At 38.2% G+C, this 26,078-nt stretch overlaps 2 protein-coding genes across 4 annotated transcripts in view; one reads left to right on the top strand and one right to left on the bottom strand.

Moving 5' to 3' along the window:
* CTNNA2 (catenin alpha 2) overlaps positions 1–26,078 on the bottom strand; it is a 459,751-nt gene that overhangs the window by 126,387 nt on the left and 307,286 nt on the right. The gene's annotated exons all lie outside the window — the stretch shown is intronic.
* On the top strand, positions 23,039–24,926 carry LRRTM1 (leucine rich repeat transmembrane neuronal 1). Its single transcript, XM_065736175.1, has one exon. The coding sequence runs from the start codon at positions 23,081–23,083 to the stop codon at positions 24,644–24,646; it is 1,566 nt and encodes a 521-aa protein (XP_065592247.1). The 5' UTR covers positions 23,039–23,080; the 3' UTR covers positions 24,647–24,926.

Raw genomic sequence — 26,078 nt, forward strand, 5'->3', positions numbered from 1 at the left:
TAAGGATTTTGGGAGAAGAACTTTCAGAAAAGAACTTGGGAGAAGAACTCCCAAAGAAAAGATCTTTGAGGAGAACTCCCGAAGAGACTTAGGACGGACCCTGAGGCCCGCTTGCTGCCATCTCCCATCCCCCGCGGTGACCGGACAGGTTCCTGAGATCAACGGACCTACTACGAACCTCGCTGGATCCACGGTGGTGATTATATCTCTTGCTTTCTGCCAAGTCTCCTTGCTTTTCATCTCTTTTCTATCGCACACCTTCCCTTCCCCACATCCCTAAGCAACTAGTATTTGTAATAAACTGGTTGGGCTAACATTTGACCCGTTGTGTCTTAATCTCGCCCTCGGGTATACATATACATATAAAGAACCTCGTCTCCCTCCTTTATATTGGAGCGTGACAAAGGCTATTTCTAATATTCCAAACAACTTCAAATCATATCAAGAAAAGAAGTGAGCCGAACAGCATATATGTTTAATATTTTCAGAGCTAAGAAGGGCAATAACCAGTATTAGAAATTATTTTAAGAATCTTATTTTTCTGTCACTTCTATTTGTGTGCTAACAGATTGTTGAAAGTGCTGAAGCACACACTAGAAAATAAAATATTAGTATTACAGCTGTCTGCTCAGCTAGTATTTTCCCTGATTTATCCACATGTTATTGTATAACCCTCAATCATGTGATCGAATCTTAATTTTTCCATGATAATTTTCATAATGTGCACAGGGTAGATAAGCCTCATCTGTTGCTCAGCTGCTTATATAGCTAAAATATGTTGCTTGCAAAATTAACATAGAAATTAATATAGTAGTCTTAACAAAGTCACTGAGTATTTCAGTGCATTTAGTTTCTTATAAATCAAACCCATAATTTAGATGTAAGCATATACTTCAAGATTGTGAGTATGGCAGAGTAGAACAACTTCTTTTGAAATATTAGAATGTTTCTTTAGTCAAAATGATATTGTTTAATTTGTCAGGAATATGAGGCTTGTAAAAAATAGCATAATAATAAAAAATAGCCCTTCCAGGCAGCCCTGTTTGCACTTCAGGACAGAAAGAAACTCCTCAGGAGTGATGGGAAGAGAGTGGAGCTGTAGTGATGCTGAAAAGACAAGGAAAGTATGCAAAAATCCAATGAAATAAATTCACTACAAAGTAAAAACTATTTTATGGAGATAAATTCCGCAGCACAATGAAACATGGTGTAGAAAAGTATTTTCTTCCGAATATAGAATATCACAAAAGATTTTGGTTTGATATTCTCACAACTTGTGGCTTAAACTGACTTTTAAGTTGTATTGAGTTAACTGGTTTTGCTATCACTTCTGATATTTCTTTTTCTTCAAAGAACAGTGTTATTATCGTGGGTCATTTCCGTAAACCTTGAATCTAGCACATCAAGTGTGACCATGATTCTTTCCTTAGGAAATAAACCACAATAATTCAGCTGGATTTTTATCAGGCTACTGCATAACATAGTCATGAACATAGACTAGTTTTCAGTTTCTTGGACTAGAAACCATGATCATCACAAATCTCGGTGTCTGACAGTATGTTTAGGACGGTCAGCAGAAAGGCACACTGACTTCAGCAACCAATGGGGGAGATAACAAACCATCTTATACAGCACAGTTATGAGTTAACATATAAATAAAAAGGAAAATAAAAACAGCATTGCTAGAACTAACACAAATATTCCTACTGTCATTTATGGTGCTCTATGCTACATGAGTTTTATGGCTGTGATGACACACTAAAACAAATACAGAAACTTAGAGTAAGATTTTCTTTTGTGAATATTTTAGGAATTTCAAAGTTTGTTGTAATTTTATAACAATTTTATTCCATATTTTCAATAAACTTCTGTTCTCTGTATAACGAGATCAAAAATGAAACCAGTGGTCTAAGGAACGGTATTTTAAATTCTGAAAATGTTTCTTCTAAGCATTTTCACCTGCTTTATGGTGTATTAGTGTAGTAGCTGTGATGTCCAGTTGCACTCTTCTTGGAAAAGAGGAACAGCAGTGGTAGGATAATCTGGGTAACTCAACAAACTGGTAAGGGAATTTGGGAACAGATTAAAAAGAGTGTGGCCGCCAGCAGATCGAGGGTGGTGATCCTCCCCATCTATGCTGCCCTGGTCAGGCCTCACCTGGAGGACTGTGTTCATTTCTGGGCTCCCTGGTACAAAAAAGGCAGGGATCTGCTGGAAGGAGCCCAGCAGAGGGCTACAAAGATGATAAAGGGTGTGGAACACCTCTCTTATGAGGAAAGGCTGAGAGACCTGGGTCTGTTTGGCAGAGGGCAGTTGGACTCGATGATCTCTAGAGGTCCCTTCCAACCCCTACAATTCTGTGATTCTGCGTGATTACATCCCATCACAAAACAAAGGGCCCATGCCCACCTAAATCAGAAATCAAATTTGAGTCACTTTGTGATTTCTTCTGTGGATACACACTACAAAAATTATTAGTTCTGGAAATAATGCATTCCATCTAATCGAAAACTGCAAAATCAGTATTTAGATACAATAATCTTTGTTAAAGAATGGGCTGAAAATGAACAGATCTGTTTACTGCTTCTTAAACAGAGGGTGAGTCTGTTTTGTAAATACGATCTGCAAATATTTATTTTAAACAGCCTATAGCCAAAACATTCATCTACCCAAGTGTTTTTAAATGTCAATTACTATAGCATCAGACAGCAATCTCACAGCTAAAGGATGCTTTGACCAGTTAGCCATGTTAAATGCTCTACAGCTGTAAAGCATATCTATTAAATGTTCCCCATTTGATGCAGATGTAGGACCTGTGTTGAATTAGCAAATTAAGGAAAGGGCTACAAACTCCACTACTGACTACTAGAATACATCATATAAATTCAGCAGGAAATTTGCTGCAACTTTCAATCTTTAATATATCATTTTAAATTTCTTTTCCAAGCAACCTTGTGGAATGACTGCCATATTTATGTTCCCTGCAGACAGCATTAGCATACTGTACTGAATATGATTGAGGTAAAATCCCTAAACATTGTAATGGGAGTCTGATAAAATTTAAAGTCATGCAGACTATGAAAGCAAAAGAATGCTCCTTAAGTTGCACAAGCCTTTTAAAAGCTAATATTTTTATTTTGTCTTCTGCTTATTTGCCTATTGGCTTTATGGAACTGTGTTTCAAATATTTCTATGCATACCCATGGGCTAGAAGTTTCATTTATTAAAACAAAACTAACAACATTTTGTATGAAACAAATACATGAGAACTTAAGAGAAAACTTGGTGATACAGAAACAGAAGAGTTAGCTACAGCAGCTACAAAACATAAAAAAAATATTTGCAATCTTAATTTACCTCCTACTCTCATAACATCAAACCCTTTCTGTGTTCTAGGGCAGTAACCACCTACTCCCTCTAAATCACTTCAGTGAAGCCTGCAAATGCTATGTAACATTTATTTTCTGTTACACAAACATATCCAAATGCTTATCCATATGTATAAGCACATGGACACACCTCCAGAACAAAACTCAATCCCCTCCATCAAGGCCAGTCTCCTTGGCTTGAAGAAGAGCTAGGCAGCATCCATCCCAAAGAACCTAGAGTTTCATTAAATAGTCCCTTATGGTGAGCTGGAAAGGACATACTGAAGGTAGATTATTAATAACAATAATCTTATACAGGTTAGTTACAGACACGATAGCTTAATGGTTTTGTCATTCATCTCCCTCAGACCCTAGATTCTTACAGCCTTTCTACTTTTCCTTGCCCAAATCAAAACTATAACCAAGGCTAACTTGTGTAAGGAGCATTTTATTTATTGTTTGCTTTCTCTTTCCACAGAAATAGCCTCAAATTGACCATGTAGATACTGCTATGAGTAATTTCCTTAACAAGAATCAAACTTATCCTCATGATCCTTTTGATGAGCTCATTTCCTTCTTTCTGTACGTGCACTAAACAAGCTGGGCTCTGTCTCTTGCACAGCCAATATTATGCAGAACATTACATCTACAGGTGCTTAAGTATTTATTTTTACACAAATTAAAAGTGTTAGTGCCGCTTCAGTCTGAGGTGCTATCATGGTTCAGGATGCTTGCTTACACCTGCTTGTTCACCCAAGGCATTCTCTTTCACCCGTGGAACAGTTTGTGGAATTACTACAAATACCTAAGGAGCTCTGAGCTCTTGAGGTGCTCAATTAGAAATGCAGTCCCTCAAAATATCTCAGTTAAAACTTGTCCTCTGCCTTGTTGCTTTCAGTTCTTTACTTTAGTGGTGCCCACGGTTTTGGGACTAGTTGACCATTCAGCCTTCAGTCTCTGCTGCAGTACAGGATAAAGACAAAGACTCATTTTGAATTGCAGACTTCAGTGTTACTCAATGAATGTTATTGCTACTTTCACAGATAGATATGAATATCATTTAAATCTTGGAACAAAATAAAAAATATATAGGAACAATTCTACAAGCTTAGGAAAACACTATTTTATAAATTGAAATGCTATATATATTTGTGTGCATATGTGTATATACATATATATATATATATGTTCCCCCAAGGATTCAAACCATTAATGTGAGCACCATTAACATTTATGCATACAATAAAAAAACTGACTCACAAAATGTTGCAAAATACACAAAATAATATCATCATTCATCTCTGCAATGGTTCTCATCCACGAGAAAGATAATAAAATCCAAACGTATGGACGTTCCTGGAAATTTCCCACACACTGTTACAAGAGACATCTGTTCAAAGCAGAAATGTAGGGTAAATTTCTGGAGGGATGAAAAATAAAATCTGTATCTGCCTCATTCCCCCTCTAGATTATACAATTGAGAGCAATTTCTTTGGGGCACTGTATTACTTTTCTGCTTGCATGCCTTTCTCCTAGGTACAGGGGAGCTTGCAGAGAAGCACAGCATCAACTCTGTGAGTCTTTTCTACCAGGATGTGGACATTTAGCTCAGCTTTATGTATCTGCAGACACGGACCCATATTTAACTCACTTGTCCCACTTAAATCAAGTGCTTATTATGAAGGGACATCCCCCACCACCCACAGCAGCCTGATACTGACTGCTCAGTGAACAAATCTTGTTTCTATGCCAGTATAAGGATAGCATATTGCACTGATCAAAACCTCATTAAACACTGCCTCATTTGCAAATAGAAGCAAGGTTTTAATTTAAATACTATTTTATATTTCCATTATTTGACTTCCTCACTGTTACTCTCTCTCCACGCCCTCCCCCCCCCCCTTTTTTTTTTTTTACTCAAAAGCTACTGAGTATCTTTATGTTCACAGATTTTCACATTAATTACATACTCAGCTATTAGAAATTATTAGGCAACACTGCAAGTAGGTAGCAAACTGAGGTTATTTTATTTTCTATATGTGCTAAGCAGGTCAAACTACATTACCCATATGCTACATTCCTATCTGTTATGAATAAACCCAGTACATATGGTCATTGGATTTCTATATGTAGAATTGCTTCGGTATATCTTGAGATACCAGTACAACTTTGTTCATTTCTTCCCCTTGGACTACAAACACCAGACCTCTAGATGTGTATTCATACAACGTTTGTCTTTGAAAGTAAACTGTTTCTACCAGTCCTGTCAAGTTCCTGTAAATTTCTCATAATATCTCTACTTGTAAATTTATGATTTTTCTTGCCTTTGTCTAATATTGCATTTCCCCATGTCAATATCTTTCTGTTCTAAATCCTTCTGAGTCAATTCTGCCTCTATTTTCTCTCTTTTTCTCATTACTTACAATCTTGACCTCGCAAATTGTTGTTCCCTACTTTTCTGCCTTTCACAGCCAACTGTAATTTTCACTCTCAATGCATAAACCATGCACTAATTCAGTTTCTCACAAACAGTCAAAGGGCTTTGACCAGCTCAGGTTTATTCTGGACACGTGAATGTCTGAGATTTACAGGAGAGGTGAAGGGTTTCAAATGGATGCCTTAAAATTCCTAATTTACAGGTATTTCATCAAGTTCCAGCTCTGAGATTTCATTTTGGCCTGGGAGGAGGAGGAACATCTCTATTGTTGCTTGATTTAAGAACAAAGATACAGGACGTGGGAAGGGGAGCTTAGAGAGAGTATAGAGAATGTAAATTGTGGCAGGGAATATGTGAACTGACTTCAATTGTGAATACAAGGAGACATGATATGTATGAAAATATTCAACCCCATGGAGGAATGGTCTGTATGGCCCATCTACTTCCCTTTCCTAGGGTAGTCAAGTAGGACACATGGTACAGTATGTGCACATTCTGCAATATCTGATTCAAAGGATATGAAGACCCCAAAGGCCATGGAATGGCTATTGAGAGCTCCTGCTTCAGGAGGAATAACACTGTCTCAGTATGGTCTGGGCATCTCCTACTGCAGACCCCAAAATGGAGACAGTAGGACTAGAGGAATGAGGAGCAACAAGATTAAAAGCAGGAAGTCATGACTAGTAATACAGCAGATAGATCTTAGCACACAGGGGAAAACAAAAAACAAAAACAAAAACAAAACACATTCATTTAATAAGAGAGAAAGGAATTGAGGCAGCACTGGGGGGTCATTTTACTTTATCCAGAGAATTTAAAAGCTGAGCATGACTCAACAGAATTCTTCTGTGAAGATTTTAAGCCTTTGATATTGAAAGGATGGAGCAGAAAATCTCTGAGTCCATCTGCTGCCAACCCTTGGCAGACCCTGTATTGAAAGCTGTATTTCAAAGCCAGTGAGACTGATCTGGTCTGGGGGCTGAAGGGATCCCACATGCTGGGATGGGAGGAAGAACCGCACCCGGGTGACAGCAAACCTGATGTGAAGAAAGAAAAAGAAAAAAAAAAAAAAAGAAATATACAAACAACATTTAAACTACAGAACAGAAAGCCAGGTCTGGGCAAGCTGTTTCACTTAATAGCCTCCTTAAGGTATTACGCTCTTGTAGGCATGAAAACAAAATCACTATGTGGGGATGAGCTGAGAACGATGTGTTTTATCCAAGAAGCTACAAGAGAAAAAGGCTTGTGTGGCTGGTGCTAGCTCCTGACCTCTGAAGCCACAGCATTAATGGTGTTTGTCAGATTAGTCTCTTCCTACCTTCTCTATCTGTTTACATGTGGGAATATTTCACAGAGATATACTGAAGATAAGTAACATACAGAAAAACAGTGGAATTTCAGAAACACCACTGTACTGTAAGCTTAGTACTTGAGACAGAAAGAAGTGCCTAGCATATTGGATAGGAAATAAACTGAAAGTAATAATATAATCGATTACTCCAAATGAGCCAAAGTTCCATGGAAATACTGTTTAAGAGAACAAAAATTGTATCAGTTTGCCATTTATAGTTCATGCGTGGGCTGGTAAATAACCATCCCAACAAACCAAACCAGCATTTTCTTCATATATTGCTGGGGGAGCAATATTACTGAATAAATTACTTTGCTTCAACAAAGAAAACCAAAGCCATAAGTGTCTTAATCAAATATATTCTGCACAGAATAACTGGTATGGTCGCTGAACAACTGGTACAGTGTTGTGGTGTAACAGTTTGATACAGGCACATATACATACAGCTTAATGGATACAACATATTGCAGGACTTCACTGAAATAATTAATGCTTTTGAGATTCCTCAGAGAAATAGCTGTCCAGCTACATGATTTTTTACATGCAGTACACGTAATTACAAATTCATACGTTATGTCAAGCTGATAGAGACATTATATATGAATGTTGTATGTCTTCTTGCGGAGTATTTACAGTTATAAATGAGAAGTGTCTATCTCCGTAGTAGAAAGTAAAACATGCTTTTTAGAATGTAACTTATTAAAATGAAAGTTACAAAAATACATAATTTAGCACAAAGCAATTTGTGCATTTAAGTGAGTACTTGGCATCATTAAGCTCCACGGGGAAGGCTGTTAGACAACTCAAATGGCAAAGATTAGGACTGTATTTGAGTAAGTATCCCTGGGAACAGAGCTATCTCAAAACAGGAGGAAAACCCCTGTTAGTATAAGTCCTTGAAGGTTTTTGTTATTTAAATCACAAAGTTTCTTTCTACTCGGGTCACTTTCTAAGCATGCAAAAATTGAGAGCAAAAGGAAATTTTAGCATAGGTAATTTTTCCTCCGTAACTGTTAAATGTGGATACTTCCTTCTGTTATACAGTTTTGCTAATATAATTATCCACACCACATGATGAGCTTGTTACCTAAAAGCAATTCTTTGACGCACTTAGAAATGACACAGAAAGGTCTTTTCTGGGTCCATCAATGTTTCATATTGTCATTAATGACCGAGGTGATAGAACAAGACTACAATTATTAGATTTGGAGGTGACACCAAGCTGAGAAGCACTGAAAGTACTCTGGAGGGCAGAATAAAAATTCAACACGATCCTGACAAATTGCACTTATGTCCTCAAAAGGAAAAAAAAAAAAAAAAAAAAAAAGCAAGATGCTATCCAACAGGGTCATGTGCAAGATGTTCAGTCAGTCAGGAATAACCATCTATAAAACAGAATGAGTAGCAGCTATGTAGAAAATCTGCAAAATAAAAAAAGGGTTCCAGGGGCTTTGTGAATCATGGACTGAACATGAGTCATCAGTGTCACCCAGCTGCAAAAAAGGCAAGCACTGTCTTCAGCTGTAGAAACCTAACTGCAGCCAAGGAGACACTCTGTTCAGATCTAGAAACTAGGTCTCTATATCGCATTTTCTATCAACAAAATGGGCATTATTTAGAATGGATAAAAAATAATAATAAAATGGAAGGCAGATATCAATGTAACAAATAAATAAGTAAATAATCCATAGTAAACAAAACCCAATCCAACAAACAATTGTACCAACAAAAACAAACAAACAAAAAACGACCGTCAGCAGTATAAGCTTGGACACACTGTGTTCATTAAACTTTCAGAATTTGAGAGACAAAGATTTTCTTGAGAAATCTCCAATTCAGGAGAAGTTGACGTCCCACAGCTGATTTGCTTTATGGAAGAAAGGTGGACTGTGGTTTATATTTTTTAAGAAGACTGCATCCGATGCGAACCTCCTACAAAATGTTACTTATGACAAAGCTCCAAAATAGTCATGGTCTGAAACTCAAAACTTCAGAAGTTCCTGAGAAATCCAAATTCCATGATTGTAGTGAGAATGCATTTCAGCTCCTGAGGATCTTTAGAAAAAAAAGACCTTTGTTCCTGGTTATCCTCTATATTCCAAATCAGCATCATGACATTACAGCTTCTTATAAGGAAAAAGAAACATACAATTTAAAAGATGTTGAAGGAGTGACAAGGTTGGCATCTAAAATAAGCTTCAGTGTTGCATTAGACCACTACTGGTTAAAGCAGAAATGAAATTGTAAAAAATCATGGACAAGCTGGAATCTCTTATCTATACTCTGTGATCTTGACCAAAAATCTGCTGTTCGGATAGAAAACTCCTAGATGGAAATTAAATACCACTTAAGAGGAATGGGTTATCATTACTGTATCTTCACATATTTTTTCCATATTTTGATTGAGCAAATTTCATATGGTAGTGATTTTTTCTCCTAGGTGGAGTAATGTTTCAGCCTTACAAGAGAAGATTACTTATAGGCTCAGCCTTGCCATGATGTTGTTAAAATACAATTCTCTAAAATTCCAATACAGATTAAATAAACACCAGGCAAGAAAGCAAATATAATTTTACTGTCTCCTGTAGATGCTAAAGTGGTCTAATCTATGTTTTGTAGGGAAACATCTGGGAAATCTGCTCTAGGATGAAAAGTAAGAAGTATGGTATATGCCAGACAGCAAAGGGAGAAGAATGTTCTACAATTCCTGCAGCTGATAGATTAGAAATAAACCATGAAAATGGTTATATAGAAAATAATTATTTATATTTAATATATAGCCACAGTTAAGGCACTTGAAATGCAGTATCTGTCGTAACATTCACCATTTGATTCAGATTTCAATGGCAGCTCCTCAGTAATGTTGCATTTGAAATGTCTGAACAGAGCACTTAGAGAAAATCCAGTCAGCAAGAAAAAATAAGATGTGAATGTGAATGTGCTTGTGAGCCATCCAAGTAACGTGCTGAAAGTCTTTGTCCTTGACAATCAGAAGGAAGAGCCAAACACCTGTCTGCCTCTTATCCATTATCTATCTTTTTAATATCAAACACCACTGCACTTCAACAGATACTTCTGTCTGTAAACACCAAAAGAGAACTAATGCCAATATAGTACTGCATTTTGTAGATTTCATGTGATCTTATTTTTTTATTTATATATGGAACGGGCCTTTAATAGGAAAGCTAGCAATTTGTTTCAGGATCATAAATCCAAAGCTTTATCTACATTCATATTTTATCTTACCATTAACATGAGCAGATTTTCAAACCAGAGGAAAAAAAAAATCTTATTTTACTTCTTGGGGGAGCTGTGTATTTCAGAAGTACTTGATCAAATGAGTAGGATATGGGCACAGACTTTGAGTGGATTACTTCTGAGCAAGGGCTTGCAGCAAGAAAACTGTACAGTGCAGCAAGGAGATGTGTATGGTACCCCTCTCATAAATACTGTGCTCACGCCATCAGAATGAGCTGCTGGATTTTAATGGCTATGAGCTGTAGGAGCAGTGCAGCAGAAAGTTAACTGGATACTGCTCCTTCTTTTTGCTCCCTGCTTTAATCAGGAATCATTGGCAACAATCTCCCTAACACATTTCTAAACTGGATCCTTCGCTGATTTGTGTAGGTCAGTGGGGAAAAACACGCTGTCGTATAGTTTGGGCAGGGGGAAGATGTTCAGCTGCATGCTCTGCCTTTACTAAGAGGTGCACAAGGTCTCTGCAATACTGGAATGGAATTTTTGATGAAGTGCCTGGTGGCGAATTTGAAATACTAGCCTGGGGGCCCCAATGAGACATAATTCATTCCAGTAGCTAGAACAAATCCAGCTTCTACATCCATTCCTCTAAAGTCATTATTGACCCAAGGGAAAATGCTAGCCTTAAGCAAGTTTTAATAAAGACTCTGGTGGAGTAGTTTCTGTAGCACTAAATGCGATAATGAGAAACAAGCCACTTAGCTGCAATAGACCCAGGACCTGTATATAACCCAAAAGTCAGTTTTCTAAGGTTCTTGGGATTCTTTCCAGAGATTAAACAGACATCCAAAAGAGATTTAATTACCTTGCTGGCTAATTTGTTACATAAAAATCAGTCAGGCTTAAATGGACCAATATTCTGCTTGTCTTATATGAGTATAATTTATTTTAATACTGTTTCTGTGAAGTAAAAATGTCCACAGAGTAATAAAGTCTGGGTTGAAAACTGAGGATTTTACTAAACCAATAAAAGTGTGAACATCTAAATCTGGTCCTAAACACTGCTATGCCTTGGAACTTTTTTCAGTTCAATTTAAGCAGTAAGTTTATATCTGTTTCTGATCGTTAGACCTAATATCAAATAGCACCACCGATGCTACAAAGTGGAAGTTGGAAAGTTTCTTACTCAATTACTGGAAATGCTCCGTGGAAGAAATAGGTAAACAAAATCAACAGCAACAACAACAACAACAAAATGCAAAGCAGCATGCATTCTTTTGAAGTCAGACCTGCATTTCATTAAAACAATAATTAAAAAACTTATTAACTGTTCCTTCCTCGGCCCTTTTAAACATCAACTGCACTGGTAGGCAGTGAAAATGATTAGAAAATTGAACTACAGTCTTCATACAGAGAGAGAAAAGATCCTTTGTGTGACTTGTTACGATCATTAGTCTCTAACCCAGGCAGAGCAATCACAACCTTTTGTGCCTGCTAATGTCTGGCATTCACTCACAGAGAGATGCCTTGTTTTACGCCTTCACATTCTACACTCAAGTATGTTGTGAAAGTCAGCAGAGGAAAATGGAGAAACAGACTCCTCTATGCGGATGTTTTAATAATACAACTGATGGGACGGAACCGAAGCACAAAGGGGAAAACGAGAAAAACCCCATCTCCAACTGTAAGCCCGTGGTCCTGCTCTTCTCACCCAAGACAATCCTCATCACCGCTGCATTCATAAGTAAATACACTTTGAACTTTTAAAAAGTTTACTCTAGTTTCTGTTAAGCATAGGGAAAATAAATACCTTGACAGGAAGGATGGGGTAGGACGGGGCTGTACAGTTTAATCAATTCATCAGACTTCAAGCTAGCTCGCTGTATTTTCTGCCGTTTGTTTCACATGAGAAGTAAAAATAGAATAGGTACTCAGCCTTTTTATGAAAACTCCTAAAATATTTTTAAAAGTTATGGAGGAATCAGTGTGTGCTTTATGATCCAGGAGAATTGGTGCTTATGGGCCTTATTTTTTATTTTTTATATTTTTTATTTTTTCACTTTTTTTTTTTTTTTTTTGTTGGTACTATTTGAGTTCAGATGCTGTGCGGTGATTTCAATAGAAGTAAAACTGAATCACGTTTCTGTGAAATTCTTGGCCGTTTATATAGATGAGATGTGTGTGTGTGGGGGGGCACAGAAAATATTTCTAGTTTGAATGGAGATTAAATGTCAAGAAGACTGGAGTTGCCATCTACTGGAGTGTGCAAAGAATGACAACTGACATGTAAAAATTCAGCACTGAAGGCATTAGTCAATGTAACGGTCCAGATATATTGTGTACTGCTCCTAAACAAAAAAATAATAAAGGAGACCTCTAAAGACAAGGAATTATTCTCCAGTTTTAGCTTCTGAACAAGTCAGGAGATGCATGAGGAAGCAGTGCTGAAACAATCTCATTTGCCTAAGTCTTTTATCCACGTTCAGCAAAAGATTATACTTATCACTTCTCATCAGAGCACAGATAATTCCACTTTCCAGCTTCAAAAGCACAGAACAATGTCAGAATGTGAAACGCAGAGAATGGTAAATTCTTCAAATAGGAGTATCTAATCAGAGCCACAATTTGAAATCACCACTTTTTTATGCAAGAAAACATCACAGAATATCCTCAGCTGATGAAACAATGACAGACATAATGGCAATCTTCTTAGAGTTGCTTATCATCAGAGACAGATCTTCAATATTCACTGTGCAGTTGCAATAACATGCAATAAGTTCACATGCAGGAAAAATAGTATTTACTCTTCTGCCTGTAGATGATGTAAAGTAGAATAATTTTCCTACATACAACTCCTGAAAAAGAATAGCCCTATTATTTATATGTGGAAATTCATAAAATAAGTGTTTACAACAGGACAGGTAGACAAAACTGACACCTCCATCGCAGGTCAGAGAAGACAAGAAAGCAAACAAGTCCTTGAAGTGTTATAAATGAAATTGCAGTCTGGAAGTTCAGCTCTTCTGTAGACACAAGCACAATGCGTCCTACCTTATAAGACCAAAACCTACATATCACCAATTCGCATGCACTGGGATGTTTTGAAAGCAGTTCTATTTTTTCTCAACTATCGTGAAGATGTTTATTAGTCTCTCATTAAATATTTTATACAAAGTGACAGGACAGAAGTCTCTGACATGTGAACTATGTTATTATGATTAATGGAGTTCATACATAAAGGGTTATTTCTCTCGAAAACGTCAGATTGAATAATTACTGGAATTAATCCCAAAGGGCTTCAGAAAATTTTCCACCCAGTTTCAAGTCACATTTTTATCACATTTTTCTTTTGACTAGAGGGCAATCTTTAATTGCAGTTTTAAGTAAAACAAGTACTGTAAGCAATTCATCAAACATTATGAAAACTGATGTATTTTTCTAACAGTCCTTGAAAGCAGCTAATTCACTTTTTATCATCATCTCTAGGCAATATAGCAAAATCCAATCCATAAACTGCTTCTTTTCTGCCTCTGAAACAAAAAGGCATCCTGTCCATATATTTTATGCATCAGGTTAGCTCCAGAATATCCTGGAATTGATATATTGGAATATTACTGGCAATATTATTAAGATAAGTAGGGAACAGATGATAGCATTATTTGGTCTCTTGGATTTCTGAAATCTAATCAGTATTTAATGGACACAACGGTGCCAGAAAATCCAGAAAGTCAAAGAACATATCTCAAAAGACAGCTGAGTGTGCTTCAGGGAAGTTTCCCAAGGTCAGCTTTACTCTGTGATGCTGCAGAAGCATCCAACAGGATCCATGATCCACCATAATGAGGACCATGGAAAAGCAGCATCTATCAAAGAAGTGGGGCTGTTTCATTTGTGTTTATTATTACTATTATTATTATCATCATTATTTTGTTTGCTTGCTTGTTTTTGTGTGTATGTGTTTTGTTCAATGTGATGGAGTGATAACTGCTATTGTATCTGGTATCAATACTATATTATTTGGGCAGAAGGTAAAGAAGCAAACACCACCCAATCTCATTTGCTACCTCTGGCCTTACAGAAGCTTAATCCCATTCCATCATCCAAGAATTCTGAAGCTCATTGCCTTCATGGTCCTCATAGCCAAGAAAACAGCTCGAAGGGACTTCTGCTGACCTCCCTTATTCCCTTATTCTTATTCAGCTATTATTGCCTTGAACAGCCATGCTGTGTTGATTATTGTCACATTCATTAGCACATAGCAAAAACAGACTCCTGCTATGCTCGGTGTTATACAGGAAGAGATAAACCTTGAGATCAAGAATTGGAAATAGAAAAAACAACATACTAGATGTGGGAAGAGTAAGGTCATAGAATAAGCAAAAAAGCGCAATGCAAATAGAATAAGCAGAGTGAGGATCAGGATACATATTATAAGCTTTCCTATAAGCTTATTGGTGTTTTTCTTAAAGCTCCATATCTTTAGGTTCCCCTTACTGCTCAGCAACTGACATATTCAGAACATTACCACAGCTCCCTTAATGATCTATAGTCCTTGACCTGCTTATTCCCTAAATGGCCCCACTCGAGCAGTGTGTGTGGTGATGGCAGGATGAGTTCCAGGTGGATGGAGGATGATACTGGGGAGGTTTGGTAGCTGCATCTCTGCCCATCACCTATATGGCTGGAGGGAGAAAGGGAATCACTGGGTATGACACACTGTGGGAAGTGAACCCTCAGCCTGCATTAATAGACTGCATCGAAGTATGTAACTCAAGGGTTTCACATCAACCATTTGTCACATCTTTAGGACTGCTCTTTGCCATATTACTGATATAAGCATGAGAGATGGTTACTCTTCTACAGCCATGCATGCAACATACGGTATCCAATTAAATACCTTTTCAAAAACAAAAATCTCTGAATAATGGGGAAATATCTACAGTATATCTTGAGCCACAGGCATTTCACAGATACTGACCTTTGATTTTGATTTAGAAGCTCTAACTAATAAAGCTTGGCACTACACCAAATCTGAAGAAGAAAATCAAGCACTCTCTTGTCAAATTATAATTAATTTGCACTACAAAAAAAGAGCAGAAGTAAGCCAAGTGTTCTTTAAAAATGGTCTCCAAGCACAGAAAAATATCCTATATCTTGAAAAACAGCCTGATCATTTCCTGTCTTTTTGAGTTGATTGCAGTCTTACGGAACAATAAGTTCTTCATATTACATGAATATCAAAGAATTACAGCAGTACAAGAAATCCACCATTTCACTCCTAAAAACATACATAATGTGTAGGTAATGTACATCTTTAATATTGCATGTATGCTCCTTATACAGTTTACATACTCCTTTTATAGCTTTTCTGATCAATTCAGAATCTTCAGGTATGCTCATTGAGTTGAGTGTATCTTTCTATACATTTAGTGAGAGTAAAGGATAAACACAGAGCTTTGATTAATTGTCAGTCTTAATGAAACTGAACAAGAGGCAGAATAGCTCCATTCAAAGCCTGCCATTAGTTCTCATCAAATTAGATTAGTTGTTGAGCAAAGCTAGGTGTCTAAGATTATACATACACATACTTCCCACCTCCACTTTAAGAATATGTTTGATATTGCCTCATGATAAGTTGTTTATAAAACAGGTCAGGTTATTCTCTATTTTAAGAAGTCATGACATCTTTTGTTATGCCTTTAAAAATGTCCTTCTGAGACTCATGACCCACGATTATTACTCTTAGACATTACATCAGTTGCAAATAATACGTAATTAAGCCATAAATATTTCAGGTAGTCAACCAACCGTCTTCTTTAAGTTTGCAAAAATTACAATGGCTTCTATGTGAAATGTGAATTTTCAACCTGTTCGATGCTTTGTGAAGTCTGTGTAATGATTCTGATTCCCTCCAATATCCCAATAAAATGTAATACAAAGCCAACTACAATTTCAACAAATTTTACCCTGAGTTTTCCCTTCAGATTATGGAGCTCATCAGAGCAGAAGGAGGGAAACATAAAAATACTGCCTTCTTTAGCTGCCAAGATATACCAACAAGCACACTGAGAATAACTGAGAATAATACAGTCTGCCAAGGAGCCGATTGCCTGCTTGCTATAGGCACACAGCTACAATCCAACATCTATTTCTATGATTCCATATTTAGCTCATATTGTTCAGGTCTTAAGTAACTTCAAGAGTCAGATCTAAGAACTTTGATGCAGGCGTATCCAAAAGTACAATTTCCCAGTTTCCTGACTGACTCCTTTGGAGTCTTTTAGAATGGTACCCTCTGTGATGGAAGAGAACTGCATGGGAGATGGTGGTATTAGAACTAGGTGATCTTTGAGGTCCCTTCCAACCTGAACCATTCTATGATTCTGTGATTGGACTCTATGATTCTAAAAGTCTTAATTTGATTCCAAAATACTAATTTAGCAGCAGCTTTAGCACCAATCTACATTTGTTGTAGTAAGGTACGTACGGAGGCCAGTGTAAGATTAATAAGATTAGTTATTTTTATGATTCTTCATTAAAATACATTTGAAAGAAGAAAAATAAATGGATTAGGAACAAAAATTTGTCTAGTACTGAAAAGAACAGATTTTCTGCTCCGGGAAAATTTTCCAAGAGCAGTCTATCCATTTGCAAAAAGACTTTCCAGGAGATTGCCAGGAACAGCTTTTAACTTGTTCATCCTAGCTTTTAATAATTCATTTCAGAAATTCCTCTTGCTTCTATTTCCCGCATCTTAAAAGTTCAAAAAGTGTTTACTGCCACCAAAGCTATGTCCTCACTAAAATCTGTGACCAGTTTTGCATCAGGATCCAATCCCCGTGTAATACATATGACTTCAGTACAGAAGGGTTTTGTTGGCATGGCTATATCCATGTCCCCAGCCGAGAATTGCCATCTTTCTGAGTGACACAAGTCATTCCAGAGGAGTGAAATATACCATCAGTCTAAGTCATGGGCACAAGAAGGTTTTGAGCCATAACTAACTTGGCTTCTATGGACATTTTTCATAGTCCTAAACAACTCTGCTATTTTTCCACTTTGTGTGTTTTCATAGCTGAAATATTATTCAACCTCTCTCACGGTTGCTGAATTTAACAACAATAAAATAATCAGCCAAACAACAAAAACAAGTTGGTTTCTGTAGTCATCTTGGTTTAGCTACATCCAAGTAAGAAAACAGAATTATTTCAGCGAAAATTAGTCTTGAAAAACAAATAAGAAAGCATTTAGCATCATAGTTCACTTAAAAAAAAAACATCCTTACAAACTAAGAAAAGTGAAAGAGGACAGAAAGTTACATTTGTGTGTATGGATAAGCTGTAATCCTCTTCGCTCTTAAGCTATTTGGAAATAAATGGCATTTCATTCATTAGCACATCCAGAAATGCCTCGGAAGGTCTTGAAACAAACCTTTCTGGAGTGTCTAGCTTAACATTTCTGATGGTGGAACTAATGGATTTCCAATTAACTATGACTAACTAAAACCAACACAAATGCTAATCACAAATGCTTCTTCCTAAACCTCCCAGGACATTTTTGGATGTATAAATTAGCAAGAGTTAATTGAAATTGAAAACCAAAGTAAAATAATTCATTTTACCTATGAAACAAGAGTTTCAAGAAGCTGGTAACCTGACTGTAGCACAGATCTTTGCTTGATGAGAATGCTGAAATGATCTTCAAGAACATGATGACAAATGAAAAAGGATAGGACTTTTAGTTTTATAACAATTCATTTTTTCATTATAGGCATTCACATCCAATAACCAATTGCCCAGAGCTTGGACATGACATTCAGATACTCCATAGGCAATTTTCACTGATACCTAAGAGAATCAGTAACTCCAGGGCTTATTGAAGTATTCCACAAATATTGAAAAGGTGAGAGAAGCTCTTCATCTCACCACTGATGTCTTTTCCTAAAAATGGACATTTCTGTACTGCATTGACAATTCTACATGCAGGTGTCTTCCATGAGTGACTTCATAGATCTATACATGAATATCTGCTGTTGAATATGGCTGATGATGATAACTGAGTGGCTGTACTGAGAGAGAAAAAGTGTTTATTGCACTGTCAAAAACAATGAGATGATTTACATAAAAAATATCTGCTGTTTAAATGCAGTAACAAATTCAATGTGTCTGTTGTGCACTGCAAGAAATGAATGCTAGTTATGACTATTACTTTGGCATCATGAGTCTTCAGGACTATTTTGGTCAAGAACTTCTGTAATACAGTTCATTTTTACCATTACTGAAAGAGACAAGTTATACAGGTGATGGACTTTGTATTACCTGAAACTCTACATTCTATATAGAAGAGAGAGCTGACCAAATGCCAGGAATGGCCAGGATATTAACAACAGAGAAATAACAGCTTTAATTTGCTTTCCTTGGAGTCACATCTCTTCCTTCTCTTTTCTGTTTTTAAATGTTTCCTTTATATAAAATGCTACGGTTCAGTGCACCTCTAAATTAAAGACTACTTTTTAAGATCAAGCTTTGAGTACGTCCTTTCATGAAAGGAAATTAAAATCACTACTAAAAGCCCCTCTTTTTATTACACTGATAGAAACCACTCAGAAAGTACCAGAAGGAAGAGGAATGCTCAGTACTTCATACGTACAAGACTTCATAAGACAATTTATTGGTGGTGGTTAATACATAAGAACGTGTATATATATATATGTGTGTGTGTGTATATGTATATATGTGTGTATATATATATATATTATATATACATATATATACACATATGTATATTTAGACATTATAGTCAAGATTCTGATTTTACTCACCCTGTTTCCAAACCCGTTTAACTTGGGATGACTCCAATAAATGGCTTACCAGTGAAAATTTCTAGAACTTTTAACTCAAGTTGCTCTTCTGTAACCTACTTTACACTGATTTAATCAGTCTCTCTTAAATACTTAGAAACTTATTTTGTGCTTCTTAAAATGGTTTATAATAGCACGTTTAATAAAGCTAATTTAAATCCACTAATTTATAGAGATTTGCCAGAGGCTTTGAAACTTCAGAAAATGTGTAAACTTGACAGTTCAGCTGTGATAACAGCTTCAACAGTGGAAATTAAGCCCTTTGTGTTACAGTCAAGTTCAAAATGGATTCCTAGTTCCATAACAAGAAGAATTATATTTCAAAAAAATTTAAAAAAATGTAGAAGAAAACAAAATTTACAAAGGTATTTCACGGCTAAGCTGAACACTCACCCATGTTAGTTGGTTCAGATTCTCATGCCACATTTCTTGCAATTGGTCATGACTCTGCTTCAGCATCACAGCTCAAAATATATACTAAGGGTCTTATAGTTTCTCTTTCTTTTTTTTTTTTTTTACCTGGCTTGTTTTCTATAAACACATTTTTGGACAAATAACATCAAAGTCTCTCATGCAATGTAGCACTGACAGAGCTGTGAGATTCTGCTTGGGGCCATTAATTCTGGATTCCTAATTCTAGTTGTCAGCCTTCCAGCTAATGCTAGATAGGTTTTCTACTGTCTGTTCTAATTTCTACCTCTGGTAACCAAATGATAATAGATTATATGCCACCATGGCAATGAGCAGATGGGTTAGGATACAAAATGTATCCCAGGCAATCGCAATAACCTCCAGAGAAAAAAGTATTCAGCTCTTCATAGTGATGTATCATGGAGTTTCATCTCTTCTAGAGGAATGCTTCATTTTAAACGTAGTATTTAGATGGTAACTAAGCGATCATTATCGTCATCTGAATTGCAGAAAATGTCAGCTTTCCTTGAATACAGAATGGAAATTTTTAGGGCTACTTTGAGAGTTCCATCCCCAAACTGTTAAATGGGAGAGGGCATTAAGATCCACCTCAACAAGACTTACAGGGTTGCAGTTTTTTAAAGGATGCAACCTTTGTTCAGTATTTATAAACTTCCAAGTAGTCTTTTTTCTATTTTTTTTTTTTATCCCATGAAAATTGCAACAAAATATTTGGAAATGCAATCTAGAATGCATTCTTGCACAAAGGTGTTTTTAATCACTTCTCCTTGCTTCTATGCTTTTTCTCCCGATTCTGTCACTGCTTTTCCTCCTGCTTCTGTGTACTGAGAAACAGAATTAAGGTGTACTGCAACCAGTGGACACTTGCATGAACAGCCTGCTTTGAACAAGACAGCACGATCTTGGAAGAAGGAGAACACATTCAGCTCTCTTGTTCTACTACAGCATACAAGGGGTTCATGTAATATTAAAGCATCACATTTTTCTTTGAGACCCCTGAAATGTGAAAAGCAGAAGGATGTGAATGAATAAACCAGACTGGGAACATTAAAGTGCATCGGTTCCAGGGTTCTGAAACTGCAGACCATGTGGTTTACATTTGTCATTTATTTAAGAGTGGTTTGAGCAAACACATTTGTAATGAATCTCTCCCACTGATTTTTTGGTATTTTTTTAATGAACGAGAGACTAAGTTTACCGAGACTTCTGCAAAATAACTTTTACTGCATCAAATGACTGAATTCCTTGATCTATACCAACACACACACTCAGCAGCCAGCCACGCTCACACACATGCACAGCTCCAGCATTCTGTACCCCCACAACTAGTACTTCAAAAAAAAAAAAAAAGACTTAAACATTAATATGGCTGTGAAAAAGAAAGGAAATGTAACGTTTCTGCCCTGCCTCCAGTACTTTGCAACCAATCTTGGCTCAAGCAGAAAATTAGCACAATCTTCTGCAATACTTGTATTTCCGAACGAAACTTCTTCTTAGAGGATTCATGCAGGATCGTGAGCTGTCAGCTCTGGTGGCATTCATCATCACACAGGCTTTAGATTCTATTTCGTAACAGGGAAAGATGGCCAGCGTTTTCCTGACAGAAGTATTGCACATTTTTCAGTTGGTAAAAATCAGAGAGCTCATTGCCGACGCGCTTCCCATTGATAACGAGGACTGCAAATTATCAGGCAAAAAATTGTTTTGGTACACGGAACAAAAAAGCAACACAGTCTGCAGAACTTAGGAAGTGATGGGGTTTTCCACCCCTCCTATGCATGCTGCTGACATGGTCAGAATAGCCTATATGCTGATCTGATTCCCAATGCGTTGTATTCTTTATGCTGCAAGGATAATAGTTTTGTGTGCCGTAGCGTACACTGGAAAAAAAAAAAAAATAGAAAATGCAAGCCTTTAGGAAAGGGATGTGCTGAACACACAGAGAATATGCAGGATGGAAAAAGACCAAATGTAATTAAAGCTTATAGGAAAGCAGACGTTCCTATTTGCAGAGCTCTGGCTGCATTTCTATCAGAAAGAATGCATAGAATTTCAAATCATGCTCTACTTAGACAATGTCAGAATAAAAACACATTCCAACCCCCATCCCACCCCTCCCTTCAACCCCAAAGTCTCTAAAAGGCAAACATCATCAGATTTACAGAGAAAAAGCAATCCAACGACACTGGTTTACATATTCCTTCCCAAACCAAGACGTCAAGTATCTCCCTCTCCCCAGCTAATGGTTTATACATTCAGACTTGAAACAAAAGCAAATAATAATAATAACAACAATAAAAAAATCCTAATTCTCCGGCTTCCTACTTAGCACTGCCTCGCTGTTGATGATTTGTGCGGCTGTGTGTGCGTGCGTGTTTGAGAAATGGAGAGATAGGCTTAAAGTATTTTCCATTTCATCAAAGAGCATATATTACTTTCCTGGTTCGCTCCAGCGTTTGGTTTTATGCCCACCCCTTTTCCATCTGCCCATGTCTGAGATGCACAGTGCAGGCGTACAATCATGAGCAGCTTACGACACTCAGTGAACACTAGGTGCCTCTGCATGCTCTACCAACATACTGCTCGGCTGAAGGGAAGGGATTCTTGCTGTCTCTCTGCTCTAAGCATCACCTAACAAGCAAAGCGAACAAAGAATGGGAAATAAAGCTACCCTTAGCCGGTCAGTGAATGCATGGTAATCTCTCTATGGAGTAAAGGTTGTGCCGGTCAATGGTCGTTGCAAATGATGGACATTAAACAGATTGCTAAATCCTGTGGAGTCGTTAGTAAAGAGTTTGGAGTTTTTTTCACGCCACAGTGTTAACTGCAGAGAAAAGGACAGAGGGAGAAGGAGAAGATCAAGCTCATGCACATAGTTCTGAAACTTGCAGGTCCTAGGAGTCAGCTAAAAGCTAGCTGGACAAGCCTTGAGCTCTTTGAGCAGAAGCGAAGTGAGACATTGTGAGCTTGCCAGCCTTGCACAGCTCTGAAAGGGACTGAATTTGTAGCACAGAGGGGTCTTTTTTAGCTCTGCATATAATTAGTCCAAACACAAAGGAAGCAACTGAATGGAGGTTGTCACTCTCTGGAAAAGGGTGGGTAAGACACTTTTTAATTAAATTCTTTCATGAAGAAAGATTTTTTTTTTCTTTGCTGCAGCCTTTAACATGAACAAAATCACTATCATTTTACCTTTGAATGTCTGTGAACTTTAATGCTGCGCAGCTCCTGCATGCTGTAAAGTGAAATATTTGGCTCTGTGTTTGTTCCGTTTGCTGTTTTGCTTTGGTTTGGGCTTTTTTTTTTTTTTTTTCGGTTGTTGTTGTTTATTTTCTTTCTTGCTGCTGTTTTTTCCTCTTAAATAAAATATGATGTAGAATTTGAAAAGATTCAATGGACATTCTCGAGCATATTTGGAAATATTCTTGCTAATGGATTTCCTTCTTATCGGTCTCTGTTTAAACTGGCTGCTGAGGAAGCCCCCGGGGTTGATATTGTGTACGTTGGGTATCTTTTCTAAAATGCTTCCAGCCGTGAATAGTGGGTGTCCACAGCTATGTCGGTGTGAGGGCAGGCTTTTGTACTGTGAATCACTGAATCTCACAGAGATGCCTCGCAACCTGTCGGGCATGATGGGCTTGTCTCTGCGGTACAACAGCCTTTCAGAGCTGCATGACGGACAGTTCACAGGGTTAATGCAGCTCACGTGGCTCTATCTGGATCACAATCACATTTGCTCAGTGGAGGGGAATGCCTTTCAAAAATTGCGGCGAGTTAAGGAGCTCACCCTGAGTTCCAACAAAATCACCCAACTGCCCAACAACACGTTCCGACCCATGCCAAACTTGCGCAGTGTGGATTTATCATACAACAACCTGCAGTCGCTGGAGCCCGACCTGTTTCACGGGCTGAGAAAACTCACGACTTTGCACATGCGGTCGAACGCCATCAAGTTTGTGCCGGTGAGAATTTTTCAGGACTGTCGCAGCCTGAAGTTTCTAGACATAGGATACAATCAGTTAAAGAGCCTGGCTCGAAACTCTTTTGCGGGATTGTTCAAGCTCACCGAGCTGCACCTCGAGCACAATGACTTGGTGAAAGTGAATTTAGCCCACTTCCCCAGGCTCATCTCCCTGCACTCGCTCTGCTTGCGACGGAATAAAGTCACCATTGTCGTCAACACTTTGGACTGGATATGGCAACTGGAAAAACTGGATCTCTCTGGCAACGAAATCGAATACATCGAACCTCACGTCTTCGAAAGCGTGCCTCACCTCAAATCCCTGCAGCTGGACTCCAACCGGCTGACCTACATCGACTCGCGCATCCTGGACTCCTGGAAGTCCCTCACAAGCATCAGCCTGTCGGCCAACACCTGGGACTGCGGCCGCAACGTCTGTGCCCTGGCCTCCTGGCTCAGCAACTTCAAGGGCCGCTACGACAGCAACCTGCTCTGTGCTACCCCCGAGTACGCGCAGGGCGAGGACGTTTTGGATGCGGTCTATGCTTTCCATTTGTGTGAGGACACGGTCGACCCCACCAGTGTCAACACCCTGTCCCCTGTGACCAACAACAGCGACCAAATGTTCGGCTATGGCTCGGCCGCTGCCACGGCCTACGCGCCGGAGGCTGACGGGGAGCCGACGACGTACGCCATCACCGTGACGCTGCCCGGCGAAGGCGCGGAGAACGCCGTGCAGATTCACAAGGTGGTGACAGGGACCATGGCACTGATTTTTAGCTTTCTCATTGTGGTTTTAGTGTTGTACGTCTCCTGGAAGTGCTTTCCAGCCAGCATAAGGCAGCTAAGACAGTGCTTTGTAACACAACGCAGGAAGCAGAAGCAGAAACAGACCATGCATCAAATGGCTGCCATGTCAGCCCAGGAGTATTACGTTGATTACAAACCCAACCACATCGAGGGAGCCCTGGTGATCATTAATGAGTACGGATCTTGCTCCTGTCACCAGCAGCCAGCGAGGGAGTGCGAGGTGTGATTTGCCTTGGGGATTTACACAGTGTGCAACCAAATAGCGGCGCGCAGACAGGGAGCGGAGCGGGGGGTTTGCGGGGCTTTGCTGAGGATTTCACGGGCACTCCTCTGCTGAAATCACAGGAGGAGCTGCCGGCAGAACTTGATATTTTAGCTTTATCATGTCTTAAAATCTTCAGGACAGCCAATCTTAAGATTTCCTATGCTAATACTCCCTTTGAAGATCTGTCAATATTCAGGAAACTGAGAGTGTAAAAAGGTACTGATTATTGATCTTTTGTAAACTAAGGAAAATGTTTAAAATAAAAAAAAATAGCATTTACAGTTTTCACAGACTGGTGTATATTACCTGGATTGTTTCCCTGTATACAAAATGCAACAGTTGAACCTTTTTTCTCTTCGTTCTGAGTGTTGAAATGAAAGCCTGGGAGCAAAGAAGCCACATAAAGTAGACAGATTAAAATTAACCCAATGGCTTCCCGTTGTAATCAGTGCACATTCACTTCCATCATGTTGCTGCAGATGTGAAGCATGACACTGGAATTCTATTTGTGTTCCTGTGCTACCTGTAACTGGATGTCAGGGCAGCCAGTGCACCCCAGAAGGGCTGAAGTTCTGCCCAAGCTTCAGGACTGGGTTTCAAAGGGGTTTTTAAGGACAGCTCACTTGTATGTCATTGTAAGAGCCATAAAAATTGCATCGTAACCCTTTAAAGTTGTTTTTTTTTTTTTTTTTAATCAAAACAGACCATATTGCAAGTCTTTAAAAAAACGAACAACTGAAATACTGCTGAAAAAAGTGCTAGTCATGGTTTTCTTTAAAACAAAAATATGAAAAAAACCCTAAGTGTAAGGGCTCTTGCTAGCATTTCCCACTTCTACTCTTGCTCTCAGCTATGACCGGAGCAAAGATACCCTTGCTTTATGAACTGCAGAGCCACACTGAGAGGCAAGCAGGAGCAGTTCAGTGCTCAGTGGTGCGACCTGTGTACGTCTGGGGCTGTAGTGGGAAAGAGCTACTCAAGAGCTACCCCTTCTGGGTTCTCTGGCACATGCTAGCAAAGCTCACCTTGTGCCCCTCACTGCCATCACCAACAAAACACACTGAAACCCACACAGAGGCTGAAAGCATATAAACCCTCCTTGCTAATAACTAATCCATAGGATTTATAGTTATGAACAGTGATTTGATAATGCAGAATCACATACAGCTGCTTTATTCTGAATGTCCATAAAAAAAGGCTTCTTTTCCTTGTATTTTGGATTTTTCATTCTAGTCCATGAACAACCTACTGCCTGATCTTTCAATCACCCCCATACTAACGAAGGTGAGGCAGTTTTATAACATCAGGCAGAGCATCTTGAATTTCTCTCCATATAGCACAACATGCTAATAAAATGCTGCAGATAAAGAATGAGGAAACATTTTTTATGCTT

Source organism: Cyrtonyx montezumae, unplaced genomic scaffold, assembly GCF_038088225.1.
Source record: "Cyrtonyx montezumae isolate F1298 unplaced genomic scaffold, pur_monq_1.0 scaffold_2, whole genome shotgun sequence".
In the NCBI taxonomy this organism is placed as follows: domain Eukaryota; kingdom Metazoa; phylum Chordata; class Aves; order Galliformes; family Odontophoridae; genus Cyrtonyx; species Cyrtonyx montezumae.

Coding starts and splice junctions, on each gene's coding strand:
- LRRTM1 (XM_065736175.1), top strand. CDS start 23,081: ATGGATTTCCTTCTTATCGGTCTCTGTTTAAACTGGCTGCTGAGGAAG.